This window comes from Sapajus apella, unplaced genomic scaffold, assembly GCF_009761245.1.
Source record: "Sapajus apella isolate SASKATOON/1434 unplaced genomic scaffold, GSC_monkey_1.0 scaffold41, whole genome shotgun sequence".
In the NCBI taxonomy this organism is placed as follows: Eukaryota; Metazoa; Chordata; class Mammalia; order Primates; family Cebidae; genus Sapajus; species Sapajus apella.
Window position 1 is genome coordinate 9,531,409 of NW_022436981.1, and position 16,869 is coordinate 9,548,277.

The following is a 16,869-nucleotide window of genomic DNA, read 5'->3' on the forward strand; positions in this document are numbered from 1 at the left end:
ATATATTTTAAGAACTTTAACAGTAAGTCTGAAAAGACAAAAACAATAAATGTTTTTATAATTTTCCACAAAATCTTTTTGACAAACACTATCCAATCAAGTTGCTAGTGCCTCACTGTTCCATTGTTAAGAATAGTCTTATAATTGAGGATTACCAGAAATTTTTCAAGAGCTCTCAACATGAAAAACAGTGAAACAATAAACAAATAGCAGAAAGAAACCCAGTAAACAAAAAGTTAGTCTAGAAATCAGAAGAAAACAAAAACTGTAATTAATGGCCTCAGAGAAATAAGTATATTATATCCACGAAACAGAGAAGCCTAAAAAATGATTTTTAGAAAAAAATAAAAGAAATAGAGTAGAAAAATGAAATTCTATATCATAGAAAGTAGAACAAAAAGACAAAGAGATGAAAAATCAGTGAGAACATTAAGATGAGAAAAACATTCCAGGAGGCCCAATATTTAAATAATCATAGTTTTAGGGAAAAAAAGAAAATATAGGGGAAAGAATTATCAAAGAAATAATTGAAGAAAACTGTACAGAAGGAAATAATATAATTTTCCAGACTGAAAAGTCCCATCAATATCTAGCACACTGTTTAGAAAAAAGAGCCACAGCAAAGTGCATCATATTGAAATTGCAAAACACCAGGGACAAAGAGACATTCCTAACAGATTTCAGAAAGAAAACAATAGAAGGTTACATATAAAAAACCTGGAATCTGAGCATCCCCTTTTTTTTTTTTTCTGAGACAGAGTCTCATTCTGTTGTCCAGATTGGAGTACAATGGTGTGATCTCAGCTCTCTGAACATCTGCTTCCTGAGTTCAAGCGAGCCGGGACTCCAGGCACATACCACCATGTCCAGCAAATTTAGAGAAAGGGTTTCACCATGTTGGCCAGGCTCGAACTCCTGACCTCAGGTGATCTGCATGCCTCAGCCTACAAAGAGCTGGGATTACAGGCATGAGCCACTGTGTCCGGCCCAGAATCTGAGTATCTTAAAACTATTCAAACTTAAGAGCAGAAGGAGCTAGAAGATGATGAAATAATTGCCTTCAACATTTCAAGGCAAAATGAACTTCAACCTGGTATCTTATAACCAACAGCCTACTAATAAATGCGTCTCCATACATAGCTCAGAGCTTTTACCTTACATCATTCGGTTTTTTGTTGTTGTTGTTGTTGTTGTTTTTAGAAATTTACCTTTGGTTATGTTCAAACAAAATGAGGAATTAAACCAGAAAGGAGAAAGATGTATGAATCAGAAACAAGAGTTCCAATACTAGACTGACATGAAGGAAATTATCCAAGGGAGCTTCCAAGACGTAGCTTTGAAACCCTTCTTATACTTGCTGGCGCAAGCATAAACACTGGATTGTTGCTTGGCATTATCCACGAAAGCTACAGATGATTCAGCAATTTTACAACTTGGCTTGTATTCAACAGAGATGCATGCACATGAAGACCAGAGGCATATGGAATAATATTTATAGCGTCATTATTTGTAAATAACCAAGTTTACAAATGATGAAAACAATGTAACATCCATCAATAGCTACGTAGTTTTTAAAAAAAATTGAGATGGAGTCACAAAATGGAATACTACCTAATGATTGGAAGAAGAAATAACTGTAACACACAGAAACATGAGTGAATCTCACAGATATAATGTTATACCAAAGAAGACAGGTACAATAGAGTTACATGCTTTAGGATTTCATTTACACAAACTTCAAAAACAGGAGAAATTAATATATATATCAATAGAAGGCTGAATAATGCTGCCCCTTTATCTAGGGAGTATGGAGTAGGGTTGAATGGGGAACGCAAGGAAGGGAAGCTTCAGAGGAGCTGATAATGTTCATTTCTTTATTACTAGTTTTTATTTTTTAGAGACAGGATCTTGCTCTGGCAATGCTCTATTTCTTGTTCTCAGATGTATACATACACATCATTGGTTTGCTTTGTAAAAATCCACTGAGCTATTCCCCTGTGATTTGTGTACGTTTCTCTATAAATGTTATATTTCCATGAAACATTTACCTTAAAAAGTAGGACAAATACTAGAGAAAGGTAACATAGAAGATGAGAGGGTAAGGAAAGAAGCTAAAGGAGTTTAATGTCCTTGCATTGCTTACGTAAAGTTTAACAGAGCTGATGTAACTTAGACTTTGTTAAGACAAGCAGGCACATTAAAAATTTAAGGCCAACAATGGAAATAATCATAACAGAATGGATAACTTTCAAATGAGTCAATGTAAAAAGATACTATGCAATGCGAGAAAAATAAAAATAGAAAAGAAGAAAAAAACACAGAAACCAAAAATGGATTACAAACTCGAAGTGCACAATAAGATGGTAGAAATAAATGCAAATATATGGGAGACATCAGCATGTGGATGGTAATTGAAACCACTAGAGAAAATGAGATTTCTCCCAGGGAGAGCTAGTATATTGAGAAGAAAAGGGGCCCTACAACAGAATTTAGGGAAACAAAAAGATGAAGGGTCTAAATTGAAGAAGACAAATCCACAAGTGAAAATGGGAAATCACCCTAGAGAAATAGGAGGAAGAATAAAGCAACTCCATCAGCATCTGTCTGAACAAGACATTTTTCAAAGCAGCATCATCTGCTCAAATTAATTACAATAACAACAAAGACAGCCATCCTACAGATACTTTGATAAGTAGGGTGACCATAATTTAAATTAAAATCAGACATTTTTTAGTGTGAAGGGGTATATTAATTAGACAGAATGCTGGGCCAACAGGTATAAACAAATTATCCACCCAAACCAGGATATATCATCATGCTATAGCACATCTCTTTCTTGTATATTCAAGCCATCCTTACAGAAAGTCATTCATCTCAATACAAAGTTAATACTGGCTGTGAAAGAACCAACACATATACAAGTATGTTTATAGGAAAAAAAAATCCTTCTAATGTTAAAAGTTCTTCCAGAAAGGAATGTTTATGTTAGGATATGGCTCACTGATAATTGTATGCCATCAACTACATGTGAGTAGAAAGTCTTACAAAGGACAGGCCAAATTCTTTAAAAGTCTTAATTCCTAAAGGAATGGCAGGCACAAAAGATAGAGGCTAAAATCAGAGTCCCATAACCACAGAGTTCAGGCACCCTCTTTTTCTTTTCCTTTTTTTTTTTTTTTTTTTTTGAACTGACACCTGACAACATAGTGGTTCCCAAATAAATCTGAAAAATACTGTGCTAAGTAAAGGTTAACAGATTGTTTTGCTTGTTCACTTTAATGCTAGAATTTCTCAGAGCCTTTAGTATATTTTTTCAATGAATTTTATTTTATATATTTGAAGTTTACAACATGATGGTTATACTGAAGCAAATTCTATCATCTCACAAAGTTACTTTTTTGTGACAAAGGCAGTTAAAATCCACTTATTTAACAAAATTCCCTGACACAATACAATTTTATTATTTCTAATGCTTATGTTGTATGTTACATCTTTGGATTTGTCTGAGATTTTGGGAAATAGAGGGTACGGTAAACAGCACAGCATAATTATAATTAACCAAAGAATCTTTTTCTAGCCCTTCTATCCAAGGGCTAGCCTTCCATGAAAAACACTTCAGGGAACATTGGTATAGGCACTAATAAATGTCCATTGCTAAAGCCATTTTCCATGTGCAATTGAGTATTTGACCAGGAGAGGGAGGATATAAGGGTGGTCCTAGCTCCACAATACTAGACATGAACCTTATACTGCCATTCAACTTCCCAAGCCTCCATTTCCCCCTAAATTCAAGAATTTTAACCAGCTCATCTCTTAGGTAATAGTTGGCTCTTTAATTATGTGGTTTTATGATTTGGATAGCTAACCAGCATCCAGACAACCCCTAGAACAAAACTGTTTGACATTTTCCACCATGGGACTCTTGTCTGCACTTACTTGTTAAGAGACTGAAAGGCCCTCAGCTGTACTACATTCCTAGTGAATCATACCCCAAGGGTGTGATTATTTTTGATTACCTCGTGATAGGCACCCTTTTGTCATAATTTATATCTTAATTTATGTCACTCTCCCATTAATTATGATGTCTATTTAACATCAATTAAGATACTGCAACATTAATTTATCAAGACAGTTACTCAGTTTGATGGGAATTTTGTGTTTTACATCTACTCTAAGGTTATTTCTGGAAAAGTTAAGGACCTTTGATGTACTGCAGCATCACAGAATCTAAATCTAGGTACCATCCTCTATTGAAAACTACACAGTCTGCAAAGAAGATCATCTCTCAAGGTAGTAATCCTTTTAGAGGAAATAAACACTGCCAGGTATTTATCTCCTGAAAAAGATAGTTCAAAGGAGATTTTACTAAGAAAAATTGAGAATTAAACCCAGGAAAGTGTAGCCTAACAAGAAAATGCCTTTAAAATCTTCATATTTTTATCTACAGCTATGAAATAATCTTCAATGAAAGCATAAGAATAAAAAATTATCATTTAAATTTCAATTGGACTAAGCACTCAGGAACAAACTGAAGAGAATATTCTTTCCTTGGTTCTCAAGAAATCTATGATTTTCATAACAATGTGAGGACTAGTATGAATGTAGCTCTAATAAACACAAGAACTTAGGGGATCCATTAAAGATCTGAAGTCTAAGAGACCAATGACAGCCCTGAACCACCCCCCTGTCCCCCCTCAGCCCCCTCCTGCCACCTCAGGGACTAGTGCTTACCACCTGGAAGTACTCTGCCCCATCTGCATTCTTGCATCCTGATAAGTCATCTAGAGCCCGATTTTATCATGTAGAAATCCATACTTAGGAAAGTATTAGTGAATCATATACAAAATCTTAATATAACAAACTACGCAAATTTGTATTTAATAATTTGACCTCTTTCTATATAAGTCATAATCCTAAATTGCAACCAAATAAAATTCTGTAAGCTACTCATGACCTTTGTGAATTTATATGTACTCATAACATTAAAACCTGTATATATTTGGTTTTATTATTAATATCACTACTATTACAAATAAAAAGCTCCTTTAACTTTTACTAATTAAACACAAGATTCACTAAAGAATGCTATTAAAACTGCATATCCTGGATCATCAGGGGGCCCAGCATATGTAATTTTTTTGTGATGGGCAGCCTACAACAACCACACTAAGGCACTTACCTTGTGGGCAAAATGACCAAGTAATAAGCTGTCAGTAACTGAAGTATTTGCATCACTTTCCAAGATGTCAATTCCAAAATCTCTGCATGAATAAACTTGGAAGTTTTTCAGGTGAAGATTGCTACTTCTAAAAATCTATAAAATACAGCATGTTACTACAAAGGTCTGAGGCTTGGTTTTTCTTGCAGACTTCCTGTAGCTTTTAAAAGTATTGATTAAGTATAAACAAGCATGCTATATTGTATTAAAGCATCTTTTGTCCATCAATGTCGATACAGGTATCCTAAAGTTGCTGTGAAGTCAACACTAATGAGTCTCCTTTGGTAACATCCCTTTGTACTTTTCATTTCTCCTCATAATAACCAATACATTAAAAAGATCAATGTGAATTCTCCATATATCTAAAATAAACTTGGACTGGCCAAATCACACAATGTTAATAGAGAAAAACATAGCATCCAAGAACTCTAGTGCTTAACATTTTCTTCAATGTATTATATATTAACTCATATTGTCAGAAGATTGCAAATATGAAATAAGTAGCTTGGCATGACTACAGGCTCACTGTTTGTAATTTCAACGAAAGTTATGTACATATATGTTATGATAACCCAAACAGGGTCATGTAGTAACAAAATGAGCTCAGTAGAGTTGTAAGCCTCCTACTTGCTATGGTTTATGCCTGTCCACCAAAAAGCACGTGTTGAAAACTTATTCCCTGATGTAACAGTGTTAGGAGGTATGTAGGTCATGAATGGATTAGTGCTCATTACAAAAGGACTTGAGTCTGTGAGTTCTTTCACTTGTTCCTTCTTTGCTTTCTTTGCCCTTCTGCTATAGACTGATGCAGCAAGAAGGTCCTCACAAGACACTGGCCTCTCAATCTTGGACTTCCCAGCCTTCAGAATCATGAGTTAATAAATTTCTGTTTATTATAATTTACCCAAATTTTATTAAAATGGACTAAGACACCACTTGTCAGGGAGACAGAGTTGCTCCTATGTTTACATGTTTGACCAATTTTTTTGCTAATTTTATTTATTATTAGTACATAATCACCCATTTTAAGTTAATTTTTGTAAGTAGTATGAGGTAGGATACTAATTCTTTTGTGTGTGACTATCTAGTTGTACAAGCGCCATTTGTTGAAAAGACTATTATTTCCCACATTGAATAGTCTTGGTGTCCTTTGTCAAAAATTACTTGTTTATAGATGTGTGGGCTTTCTCTGGACTCTCACTTCTATTCCACTGACATATATGTCTATCTTTGTGCCCATATACAAATTGATTACTTGATTACTGATTACTTTTGTAATCAAGTAATCAATTTGTATATGGGCACAAAGATAAACATTACTTTTATAATCTGTCTTGATTACTTTTGCTTTGTAGCAAGTTTTTAAATAGGGAAGGATAAATCCTCTTCATTTTTCTTTTTTGGTATAGGTAGAGGGAAATTTACTTTTTAAATTTGCTGCTATTACATTGTTTAATTTCCCCCTTATTCATCCCTATAAAAGTGCAATTCCAAGAGTATTTTTATTACTTGGACTTTTTGATTGATTAAATTTGAATGTACAGAGTTCAAGCTGTAGTTCTGTATTTTTTTTCTTCACAGGTTTAACATTTCAGATTACAAAACTTCAAAAAAATGGCTTTAATAGCATCTTTTAATATTTTCATTTCACTAGATTATTTCCTCTAGAACAAGGCTATTCAAGAGCAGGGAGACAGAGTTTAAGCCCCTGCAGGCATAAACTGCATAAGAAGGCACTGAACAAATGTTTCTACTAGATTTGTTACCCCTATAATATTTATAGTGCTCATGGGAAGCATTTTATAAAATTAAATGAGAACAAAATACTAAATACATTTTGGACTCCACCTGTTAGCTATCCTAATTATATATTTGTGGGCTTTCTTCAGCCACAGTTATCTTTCGTTTGTTGGATATACGAAATAAATCTTTTACTTCCTTATTGTGACATTATTATATGTATTCTATTTCCTGGAGACTCTACAAACATATTCCTTCATCTATATTTCTTACGCTCCAGATTTGTAGACAAAGACAAAGTGTATGTAATTTTGACTGTATAGCAACAGTGGCCCTGGATAACATTTACATGCTGCTGTTAAGAGTGAGCATGCAAAGCTTCCTTATAAGAAAATCACTGAGGTAATGAAAATTAAATGATTGAATATGAACCTTCTTTTCTCTTTTAAGAAAAAAATAGAAAACTTAGCTTACTGACTAAAGAATGGTATCTTGAGCTAGAATGTTTGTGTTCCAATGGCAAATAGTGTTTTTCTTTAAGACTGGAGCATGTATGATTCAGGATATCAGGACATCAAATGCCAACATCTGGAGTCTAGATTCTGCACTTGGTTGTGCTACTAAGCCTTAATTTATATCTCTAAGTAGGGATGGAAAGAATAGGTAACCTCTGTGATCTCTCCTGGTTATAAATCGCTATGACTCTGCTGTTCTCTACTACAGTTGCCAAAAATGCACAATGGAGAAAATGACCTAGCTCTGGATTAGTGACTAGGAATTTGTTTAACAACTACTCTACAAGCACCTTTGATCCACTGGTTCTTTAAAACTGTGATAGCACAGCAACGCTCCCCTCAAGGGCGAGTCATTCCCATGTAAGTAGATATGCATAATGAATTGCTGTGAGAAAACAAGTGACAGTTTTAATTTAAAAACAATTAACAATAACAACAACAACGAAAACTTACCTGGGCACCACCTGCACTTTCCCAAACTGTAAAGTTCTGGAACAGGGTGGTGCCAGTGACATTATTCCAAGGTGGCTGAAATTTAGGGTATACAAAGAGACCACACCTAAAAAGTGAAACAAAGAATGAAATTAAGCCAGTTTTTATGTCTCTAACTTCTTACTTTTTCTTGTTGGAAAATACAAAATAAAAGTAACAGATAAGGGAGAGTGGAGGTAGATAGAAACCGTGACCCTTCCCCTGACTGTTCTTGCCCATCCCTCGGCCCTTCCACTTTTACCCTCTGTGACCTGCTCCCAAATCCCAACAAAATGTGGATTACTCCAGAGTCCAAGCCCACCAGCCTCCAAAGGGCTCTGCATATTTGGAAGTTAAATTGCCCTCTCTATCGAATTCTCTCTGGCCACAAAAGGTACATTCTGTCCTTCTGCCTTTTCAAGTGACTCTCTTCTCTTTTCCATCAAACTATTATGATCTAGAAAATAATGTTAACACAATTATATACAAAAGCCAAGACATGGAGGCAGCCAAGATGTCCATCAATAGGTTAATGGCTGGGGAAAATGTGGTGTATACTTTCAATGGAATATCATTCAGCCTTTAAAGAGAAGGAAACCCTGCCATTTGTGGCAAAGCAGACAAACCTGTAGGACACTGTGCTGGCTGAAGTAAGCCAGCCACAGAGGAGCAATAGTACATCATATCACTTAAATGGGAAATCTAAAATATTCAAACTTATATAAGCAGAAAGTAGAATAGTGGTTGGCAGAGGCAGGGAGGAGGGGAAAATGGGAAGTATTCGTCAAAGGGTACAAAGTTTCAGTTATGCAAAATAAGTAAGTTCCAGAGATCTACCGTACAGCAAAACGTCAAAGTATAGATTACAGAAAAATTAACAATACTGTATTCTATACTTAAAAAAGTGCTAAGAGGTCAGATTGTATGTCAAATATTCTCATAGTAATAATAATTCAAATAAAGAGGGCTGGAGGAAGCTTTTAGAGGTGACAGATATGTTTGTGGCATAGATGGTGATGATAGTTTCAGGGGTTATACTTATCACCAAACTCATCAGGTTGTACACATTAAACATGAACAGCTCTTTGTACGTCAGTTATACCCCAATAAAGCAGTTTCAGAAAATACTTACACAGGAGCACCACCAAGTCTCAAACAAATGCCAAAAAAGCATTACACAGAAAAATGCGAAATCATAAGGCTTACAGCCAAAATGTAGATGAATTTCCGCAAAGTTACCTGGTACAAGAATGTGCAATGTTCTGAGTGAAGGAAAGAAGTGGAGCTCGTGATGTCTGGCTGGTCACAAGATGGAAAAAGTAGCCATAGCCAGCAGCACACACTCTGTTCCCCTACAGAAATTAAGGAGACTTAAAAAAGAGATATTCCATGTGTGGTAAGTTTGCTGAAAAGAAAGACTCTTTTTTGTACTCATCCCACTTTTACATTCACTTCTGTCAAAGTATGTTAGTATTTTATTAAAAACTTATTTATTCTTTTTTTTACTTTCAGAAACAAAAATACTGATATGGTTTGGATCTGTCCCCTCTGCCTATATCTCATGTTGAATTGTAAAACCCAGTATTAGGGGTAGGGCCTGGTGGGAGGTGATTGGATCATGGGGTTGGTTTTTCATAAGTGGTTTAGCACCATCCACCTGGGTACTTTCTCACCACAGTGAGTGAATTCTCATGAGATCTGGTCACTTAAAAGTGTATAGCACCTTGTGGCCCCCACCCTGTCTCGCTTCTGTTCCTGCCATGAAATATGCTGCTCCTACTTTGACTTCTGCCATGAACAAAGACTCCCTGAGACCTGAGACCTCCCCAGAAGTTGATGTTCCATGTTTCCTGTATGGCCTGAACAACCATGAGCCAATTAAACCGCTTTTCTTTATAAGTTACACAGCCTCAGGTATTTCTTTATAGCAATGCGAGAATAAGCTAATAAAAATATTATCATTCTTCTTCCTCCAACCAGATCAACTAGATGCAATTTTCCCATCTTAATAACTGGTATCTCATGTTCAAGCCTCCTTCTGAGATACCACAGTGAGAAGTTTACTTATAACATCTAAGATTCTCTCTTTTTTTATTTTATTTTATTTTTTCCCATTTATTTTATTGCATTTTAGGTTTTGGGGTACATGTGAAGAACATGCAAAATTGTTGCATAGGTACACACGTGGCAGTGTGATTTGCTGCCTTCCTTCCCATCACCTACATCTGGCATCTCTCCCCTTGCTATCTCTCCCCAGCTCCCCACCCCCCACTGTCCCTCCCCTATTTCCCACCAACTGACCCCAGTGTGTAGTGCTTCCCTCCCTGTGATAAGATTCTACTGTTTCGTGAATTCAAGAGTATATGGTTGCTCTCCAAGGCAAAGGTGTACCTTGAAGTCAAGCCTACACAATATGTCTCTCTGGTTCTTTGAACAAATCAATGATTTGTCTACAGGCTGAAGGCCACATAATTGGACCTTAGTTCCAAGACAAAGTGACTGAGTTCAAATACAGCTCAAATCTCTTCAAAGTGCTTTTGTCCTGATTACACTATTAAGTTATCTTGATATTTCTTTATAGGTCTTACTATCTAAATAATGTATTTTATGTGTTCATATAAAATCTGACTTCTCTCTATTGGACCATATAAGTTTGGGGATCTAATTCTGATCAACAGAATGAGGTTATCTTTATAAATTCAGTGGAGTACCTACAATATGTTTATCCATACGTAATATATTGTTAAGCCAGAATAGAAAACCAACTTCCTAAAGGTACACAAATGCTGGTTTTTTTGTTTTTTTTTTTTTTTTTTTTTTTTTGACTACTCAATGCTTACATTTTTTTGTTTCCCATGTGTTTGAACCAATAGGCTTACTACAAAAATTCAGATTTTCAGCTTTTCTGAGCCCAAAATCATATCAGGTAGCCACTGGCCAGCTGAAGATAAGAAGGGCCTGCCTTCTTGGTAATAGATCATTTTTCCACAGTCCTCACCCTTCTTGTTTCACTCATTTATGATGCCTTTCTAGTCTCTGCAGTATTTGAATTTGCAACCTCAACTACAGGCAACGATGTAAATGACATGTTGGCTCTTCTATGTAAGTTTCTATTTCTCCTTTGCTGAATCACATCTGAGTTCTCTCAGGTCACACTCTCACATCTCAAGGATCCCAAGCCCTCTCTTTACCATATCAGGGAGAAAAAACTTTGAGAAAAATTAGAGGCCCTATCAGGTTGCTACACTGCAGTGATGCTATTAGTGGGAGAAATGAAGGACTAATCGATCAAGTTGTGGGAATAATTCCTATGTGTTCATGTGACCTCTCTCAGCCCGAGTGGCTGTCCAGAGCCAAGATGCCCATGTCTTCCTGGAGAACAGAAGTTAAAGAACAGGCTGCTCAGGCGTAAGGCTTGTGCTACATGGATTTAGTCTCCAAGGCTCCCACATGATTCATCCTGGTCACCTGGGGGTTTTTCATGGCCTGCTGGTGTAAGACAAAGGATGCCTGGCGTGTCCCCTCTAGAAGTCACTTAATCCAGGGAACACAAACTATGGGGTTTTGAGAGCTCTTTCTGAACACCGGCAGCAGGGTCACAGAAAAGGGAATGGGGAGTCATAAGGACTGCAACACTCAACAAGACATTTAATGTCTTTCTTTAAAAAACAATACTTCAGTGAAGCCCTCTACGTGGGCCTCAGTGGGGACCACACTGTGAGCATCCCCTAGGAACAGTTTCTTAAACTTTAGTGTGCACCCTTGTAGAGTTGTCATATTTAGCAAATAAAAACACAGAATGTCCAGTGAGGTTCAAGTTTCAGATAAAAATAAAATGTTTTAGTATAAGTATGTCCCAAACACTATCTGAAATTTAAATTTGACTGGATACGCTGTATTTTATCCAGCAACCTTCACCTGGAGGTATATGAGACAAAGATTCTTAGATATTCTGATTTAGTAGTAAGGTGATGAGGAAGGGATGAGGGACAGTATTCTCTACTCTTGGGCATCACAGGGTACTCAGATAGGTCTGCTGCAGGTGATATTTTGAGCCCATTTTGAGAACTACTTCTCTAGAGGTGATTGAGAGAGTAATGCTAAGAGTTACTAAGGGTCCTAGGAGATGTTCAAAGAGGAGAGAGATACTAGAAAAACTATTTCCTGGAGATTTTTTTTTTCCCATGAGTTGCTTTGGAAACCCACTGCAAATGGAAGCCACTGCTGAAAACTGAAAGTGGATAGAGACCTAGAATATCAGAATACTGTCCCTCATCCCTTCCTCATGACCCCGCTACTAAATCAGAGTATCTAACAATCTTTGTCTAATATACCATTGCTAGATACCCAGCAAAAACATTGCCCAGCTCAGTGCAAGTTACATTTATGTTGAACTTTTTCTTTTCCTTAGAAGTACTTACTTTTTAAGTTATGATGGAGCAGAATAATAATAGTCATACTGAAAAATCTACAGAGAAGGTGCTACAGTCCAGGCACTGGATTCTAGAGTCTCATTTATTTTTACAATAGTATTATGAGTTTTGTATTATTATTGCAATTTCATAGCAAAGAAACTGACACTCAGAAGTGTTGAGTAACTTTCCCAAAGTCACAGAGCAAATAGTTGTCAGAGTCAGCTCCATCCAAGTCCAAGCCTGGAAAAGTTAGAGACTAGAGTAGAGAAATGAAGGTAGGACTCAAAGGCAGGATGCCCAATAATAGGGTGCAAGTGAAGAAACATAAACAAGGGAGTACAAAGCAGAGTCTTGTCACTAGGTCATGGGCAGAAGAGGCATTTGCTGTGGCCTCCCCAATAGTAGAGACAGCATATTGAACAACATCCTTTGCAGAAGTCAATGTAACATGGACATTCAAGCAAGGGAAATTCCAGAGAGAAATTAACCATCCAACTACGCCAGCTCCTAAAGGTGTGCATCTATTGTCACCAAAAAAAAAAAAGTGAATTAATCCTGAAAGCACCGGAAGTAGCGTTTGATATTGCTATATATCAAAATATAAGACACTGGGGGTAGTGTTTGGTTTCTCCAAACCTGGAGAGCATTTTGCAGGTCAGATTTAATTAAGGAGTTGCTCTTTCCACACCCCAAATCCAGAGAATATAAACCCTTCTCATTCTCACTGCATGGGGAAGAAAGCATGCACAGCTTAGAGTGCACAGAAAGATACATGGGTAGGGGTGTGGGACATTTCCCAAGAGTAGTCAGGAAGAAGACATGACATTTTGAAGAGTACATTTAAGAAGGTGGGATTTCTGAAATTTCAGCATTATGGAGATCCAGTGTTATCAAGGCTCAGACATGTTGATGAGGACCGGCTTCTGACACAGGAATTTTGAGCAATGAAGATGAAAAGACTGATTATCTGCGATTGTCTTCTATTGTCAATGCAGACAGTAGGGATATGGACTGGATGCAGACAAGAGGATTTAATGAGGAAGTTCTGACCTATCCAAGGACAGGGTCTTGCACGGGTCTTTCACACAGCTCAGGGAGTTTTACTACATTCTCAGTAAGGATGGATCGAAAGTGAGGACTCCATACCTTTTTGCTTATAGCTATTCTCTGTTACTTTATCCTTAGACTGAGTAAACTCATTTCATCCCATGGTTTCAGTCATTCTAAACTAATATTTCTATTGATCTTAATTTCCAAATGACAGGACAACTTTAGATATTATTAAAGGTAACTCCCTGAACCTGGCTAATCCACTGGCAGTCATGATATAGTGGCACCCCCAACGGGAAGGGAACTTAAAGACCCTATTCCTTCCTGAATGTACCACATGTTCCACAAGGAAAACACACACACACACACACACACACACACTCAGCCAAGCAAAGACAATATGGGGGAGAAAACTGAAACAGATTGCTCTTAACCCAGTAATGCTCAAATCCCTGCCTTGTGTAAGAGAAAGAACAAATGCCTCAACCCCTGGAGGCCTTCGGTTTTGGGGGAAGTGTAAGTCAGGGCCAGAGTTCACCCTGACACTGGAAGTCTGACCAGCGGGCAACAGCCAGGACCTGGTCAGGGAAGTCAGCACATGCCAACACAATCGCCCCAGGCTGTTTACTTAGCTCTGGCTTCTATGCACTGTGGGTCCCAAATGTTCTCTTACCCTGGGTATTTGTAAATAGCCATTCCTTCCTCATTTTTCATTTAGTTACAAGATGTTTTGTTCCTTTGTGAACTAATTGGCCCACTCTCTCCTGCCTTCATTATTTTGGAGTCTGAGCAATTCTTCAATTTCCTAAAAGCACTTAGAATTCTAATCACGTGCCCCACCTACCACATGGTACTCATCAAAAGTGACTTTTGGATATCATTGAATATTAAGATGAATCACTATTGAAGAGGCTAACATGACTTCAAAGAATGAGGGCCATTTCTAAGACTTCAACGGTCTTACAGTGGCCTAGTCTAGAGCGGTGATTGTCAATCAGGGATGACTTTGTTCCCTGGGGAACATTTAACAATGTCTGGACACATTTTTCATTGTAACAACTTGGAGGATGGATAAGAGAGACGAGGGCTACTGGTACTCAGTGCGTAGACACCAGGGCTGCTGTTATACAGAGGATAGCCCCGACAACAAGGAATTACCCAGTTCAAAATGTCAATGTCATCATTGAGAAACCTTGGTCTATAAGTCTACACTGGAGTCACATATTAGCAAAATGACCCACACCCATTTTCCAATATCCCGTCTCCAAATTTTGATGAAAAGACAAACCTAAATACAAAAACATAATTACATTTAGAATGCTTTGATAGTCTTTACTAGGAAGCTATTCATATCATATAAACAATCAGGTATGGCATCAGGCATTCCCAGAAAAAAACATTTATTAGCATTAAATCAATTATCTCAATTTTTCTCTTCTGCTAGAAAACAGAGTATGCACTCATGCTTCTTGGCCTCAAGAAGAATCATTGTCTATTAGCTGGCAAATACAAGTGCCCAATATATCTCTTCACCCCTTGTAGATACACAAAGAAATACTACAGCTGTTGTTCTCAGTCATAATTACACAACACAAACCTTCCCCAGTGAAGTGAAACTCCATCTTCCCTAGGTGTGTCTCTCTATACCCATGAGCCTTGGGAAATGTCAGAGGTATATAAGAACCGAGAGTCAGAGAAGGCGGCTTCTTAAACACCCAGCTTGTCTGCAAGTATACAATGAGAAATGTGGACTGGAGGCTAAAAGTGATCATCTCACTTGTCCACACAGCTCTATTTCATTACCAAGGAAATGTGATTTCATTACCAAGATCTTAAGAGGAAAGAAAAGGTTCTTACATTTCAAAATATATATTCCAAGGACTGCATCCTTATTCATCACCTTTGCCAGCACAGATGCTCAAAAAGCATGTGTTTTTCATGAATAAATGGGTTTGTTGAATTATCTGCCCCAGTGCCATTAGCATTTACGGCACATCTGGGTGATCACATGTCAACGTTTTCCAAGCACATTTAAAGGTGGGCAGGAGATTGCAACTTTGCTGATAAGGCTCACTTTTCTTACAAAAAAAGCACTTGAACAGTCAGATCACATTGCTTCCTGGCCCTTCTTACTCTCAATTCCAATTGTGTATGCTACAAATGATTCATGAGGAAAAACCACATATTTATGCAGGCAGCTGGCAGCTTGCGGGGAAGGGTTTAAGGCAAGCAGGGAATTTTGTGTGGAAATCAATTCTTTGCAGAAGTCAATGTATCATGGACATTCAAGCAAGAGAAATTCCAGAGAGAAATTAACTGCCCAAGTAAGCCAGCTCCTTGAGGTGTACATCTATAGTCACTAGAAAAAAAAAGTGAGTTAACCCTTCAGGCAGCTCTTAAATATGCATTACCTATTGAGTAAGGAAAGCTTGGGAACTGAGGTTGGGCCTTTAAATACAGAATTCCTTACAAAATTGATTCACAAACCAGAACAAATTCTCCTTAAATTAAATGCATGTCTCCAAAGGGCTCTTCTTCAGAGTTTTTCCACGGACTATCCTAAACAGGGGTCTGGTCATAGGAAATTTCCAACACCTGCAGAAACATGGGAGACTCTGAGCTCTGGAAGTGAACAGTCCCTAGCTGTCTGAAAGCAAAGACTTCCCAGCCAGAGGGAATGTAAACAGGTTCACATAGGTTATATCTTCCGGAAAGATGCAGCCTCTTGACAGATAATGAGCTCCTATCAAAGGAGTCCGACTCCGGTGCAGGAGTTCCTGGGGGAAGACAGCCTGGGCATGGAGTGCTCTAGGAAGCTACAGGTGATGCTTCAAAGAACCACCACCAACTTGCTTTTGGAAAGCATGGCAAAGGCCTGTTTAAAAGCGTACCAGGGAATGCCACAAGGCCCCTAAAGACTCAAGTGCATACCACTCATGAGTCCTCACTGGCAAGAAGGTACAAAGCTCAGGTTTTGCTTCTCAGTGAACCTGCCCTGGACTCATCTCAGCTCTGCAGGCTGGGCAGGAAAACAAGCATATCACCTGTGGCTATAAAAACTAAAAAGGAATATCACACTTGACATTTATCTGCACCATGCCAGGTTGAAGGTAAGCGAACTGCAAAGGTGACTGACTGCAAACCCAGGTGAATTCTTTACATTGTGACTGAGAGTTTGGTCTCGGCTCTGTGACAGGGCAATTTGGGAATAATATAAAACCACAAACCATTGCACAGACTTAAGAATCATTTTTCCTGCCTACCTACCTGCCTGGTCAGAGATTTCAAGGTCAGACTCAGGTATGTGGGGAGAGAGAGTTTAGGCTTTCAGAGTTGGTTACCCAAACATGAAGATTAGACCATCTTCTTCAAGTCTAAATAAATGCATTTGTTTAATTAATATTCTCATACCAGTGTCAATGTCCTGGCCTTAATTCAGCTCCATGACTATGGTTATGGT

At 37.7% G+C, this 16,869-nt stretch overlaps 1 protein-coding gene across 4 annotated transcripts in view; it reads right to left on the reverse strand.

Moving 5' to 3' along the window:
* PKHD1 (PKHD1 ciliary IPT domain containing fibrocystin/polyductin) overlaps positions 1 to 16,869 on the reverse strand; it is a 496,842-nt gene that overhangs the window by 271,545 nt on the left and 208,428 nt on the right. For all 4 annotated transcript variants that reach the window (XM_032299663.1, XM_032299664.1, XM_032299662.1 and 1 more), the window contains 3 exons: positions 9,184 to 9,296; positions 7,927 to 8,032; positions 5,180 to 5,314 (listed from right to left, as the gene is read on the reverse strand). In XM_032299663.1, the coding sequence (XP_032155554.1) occupies positions 5,180 to 5,314; positions 7,927 to 8,032; positions 9,184 to 9,296 (354 nt within the window). The remainder of the gene's footprint in view (positions 1 to 5,179; positions 5,315 to 7,926; positions 8,033 to 9,183; positions 9,297 to 16,869) is intronic.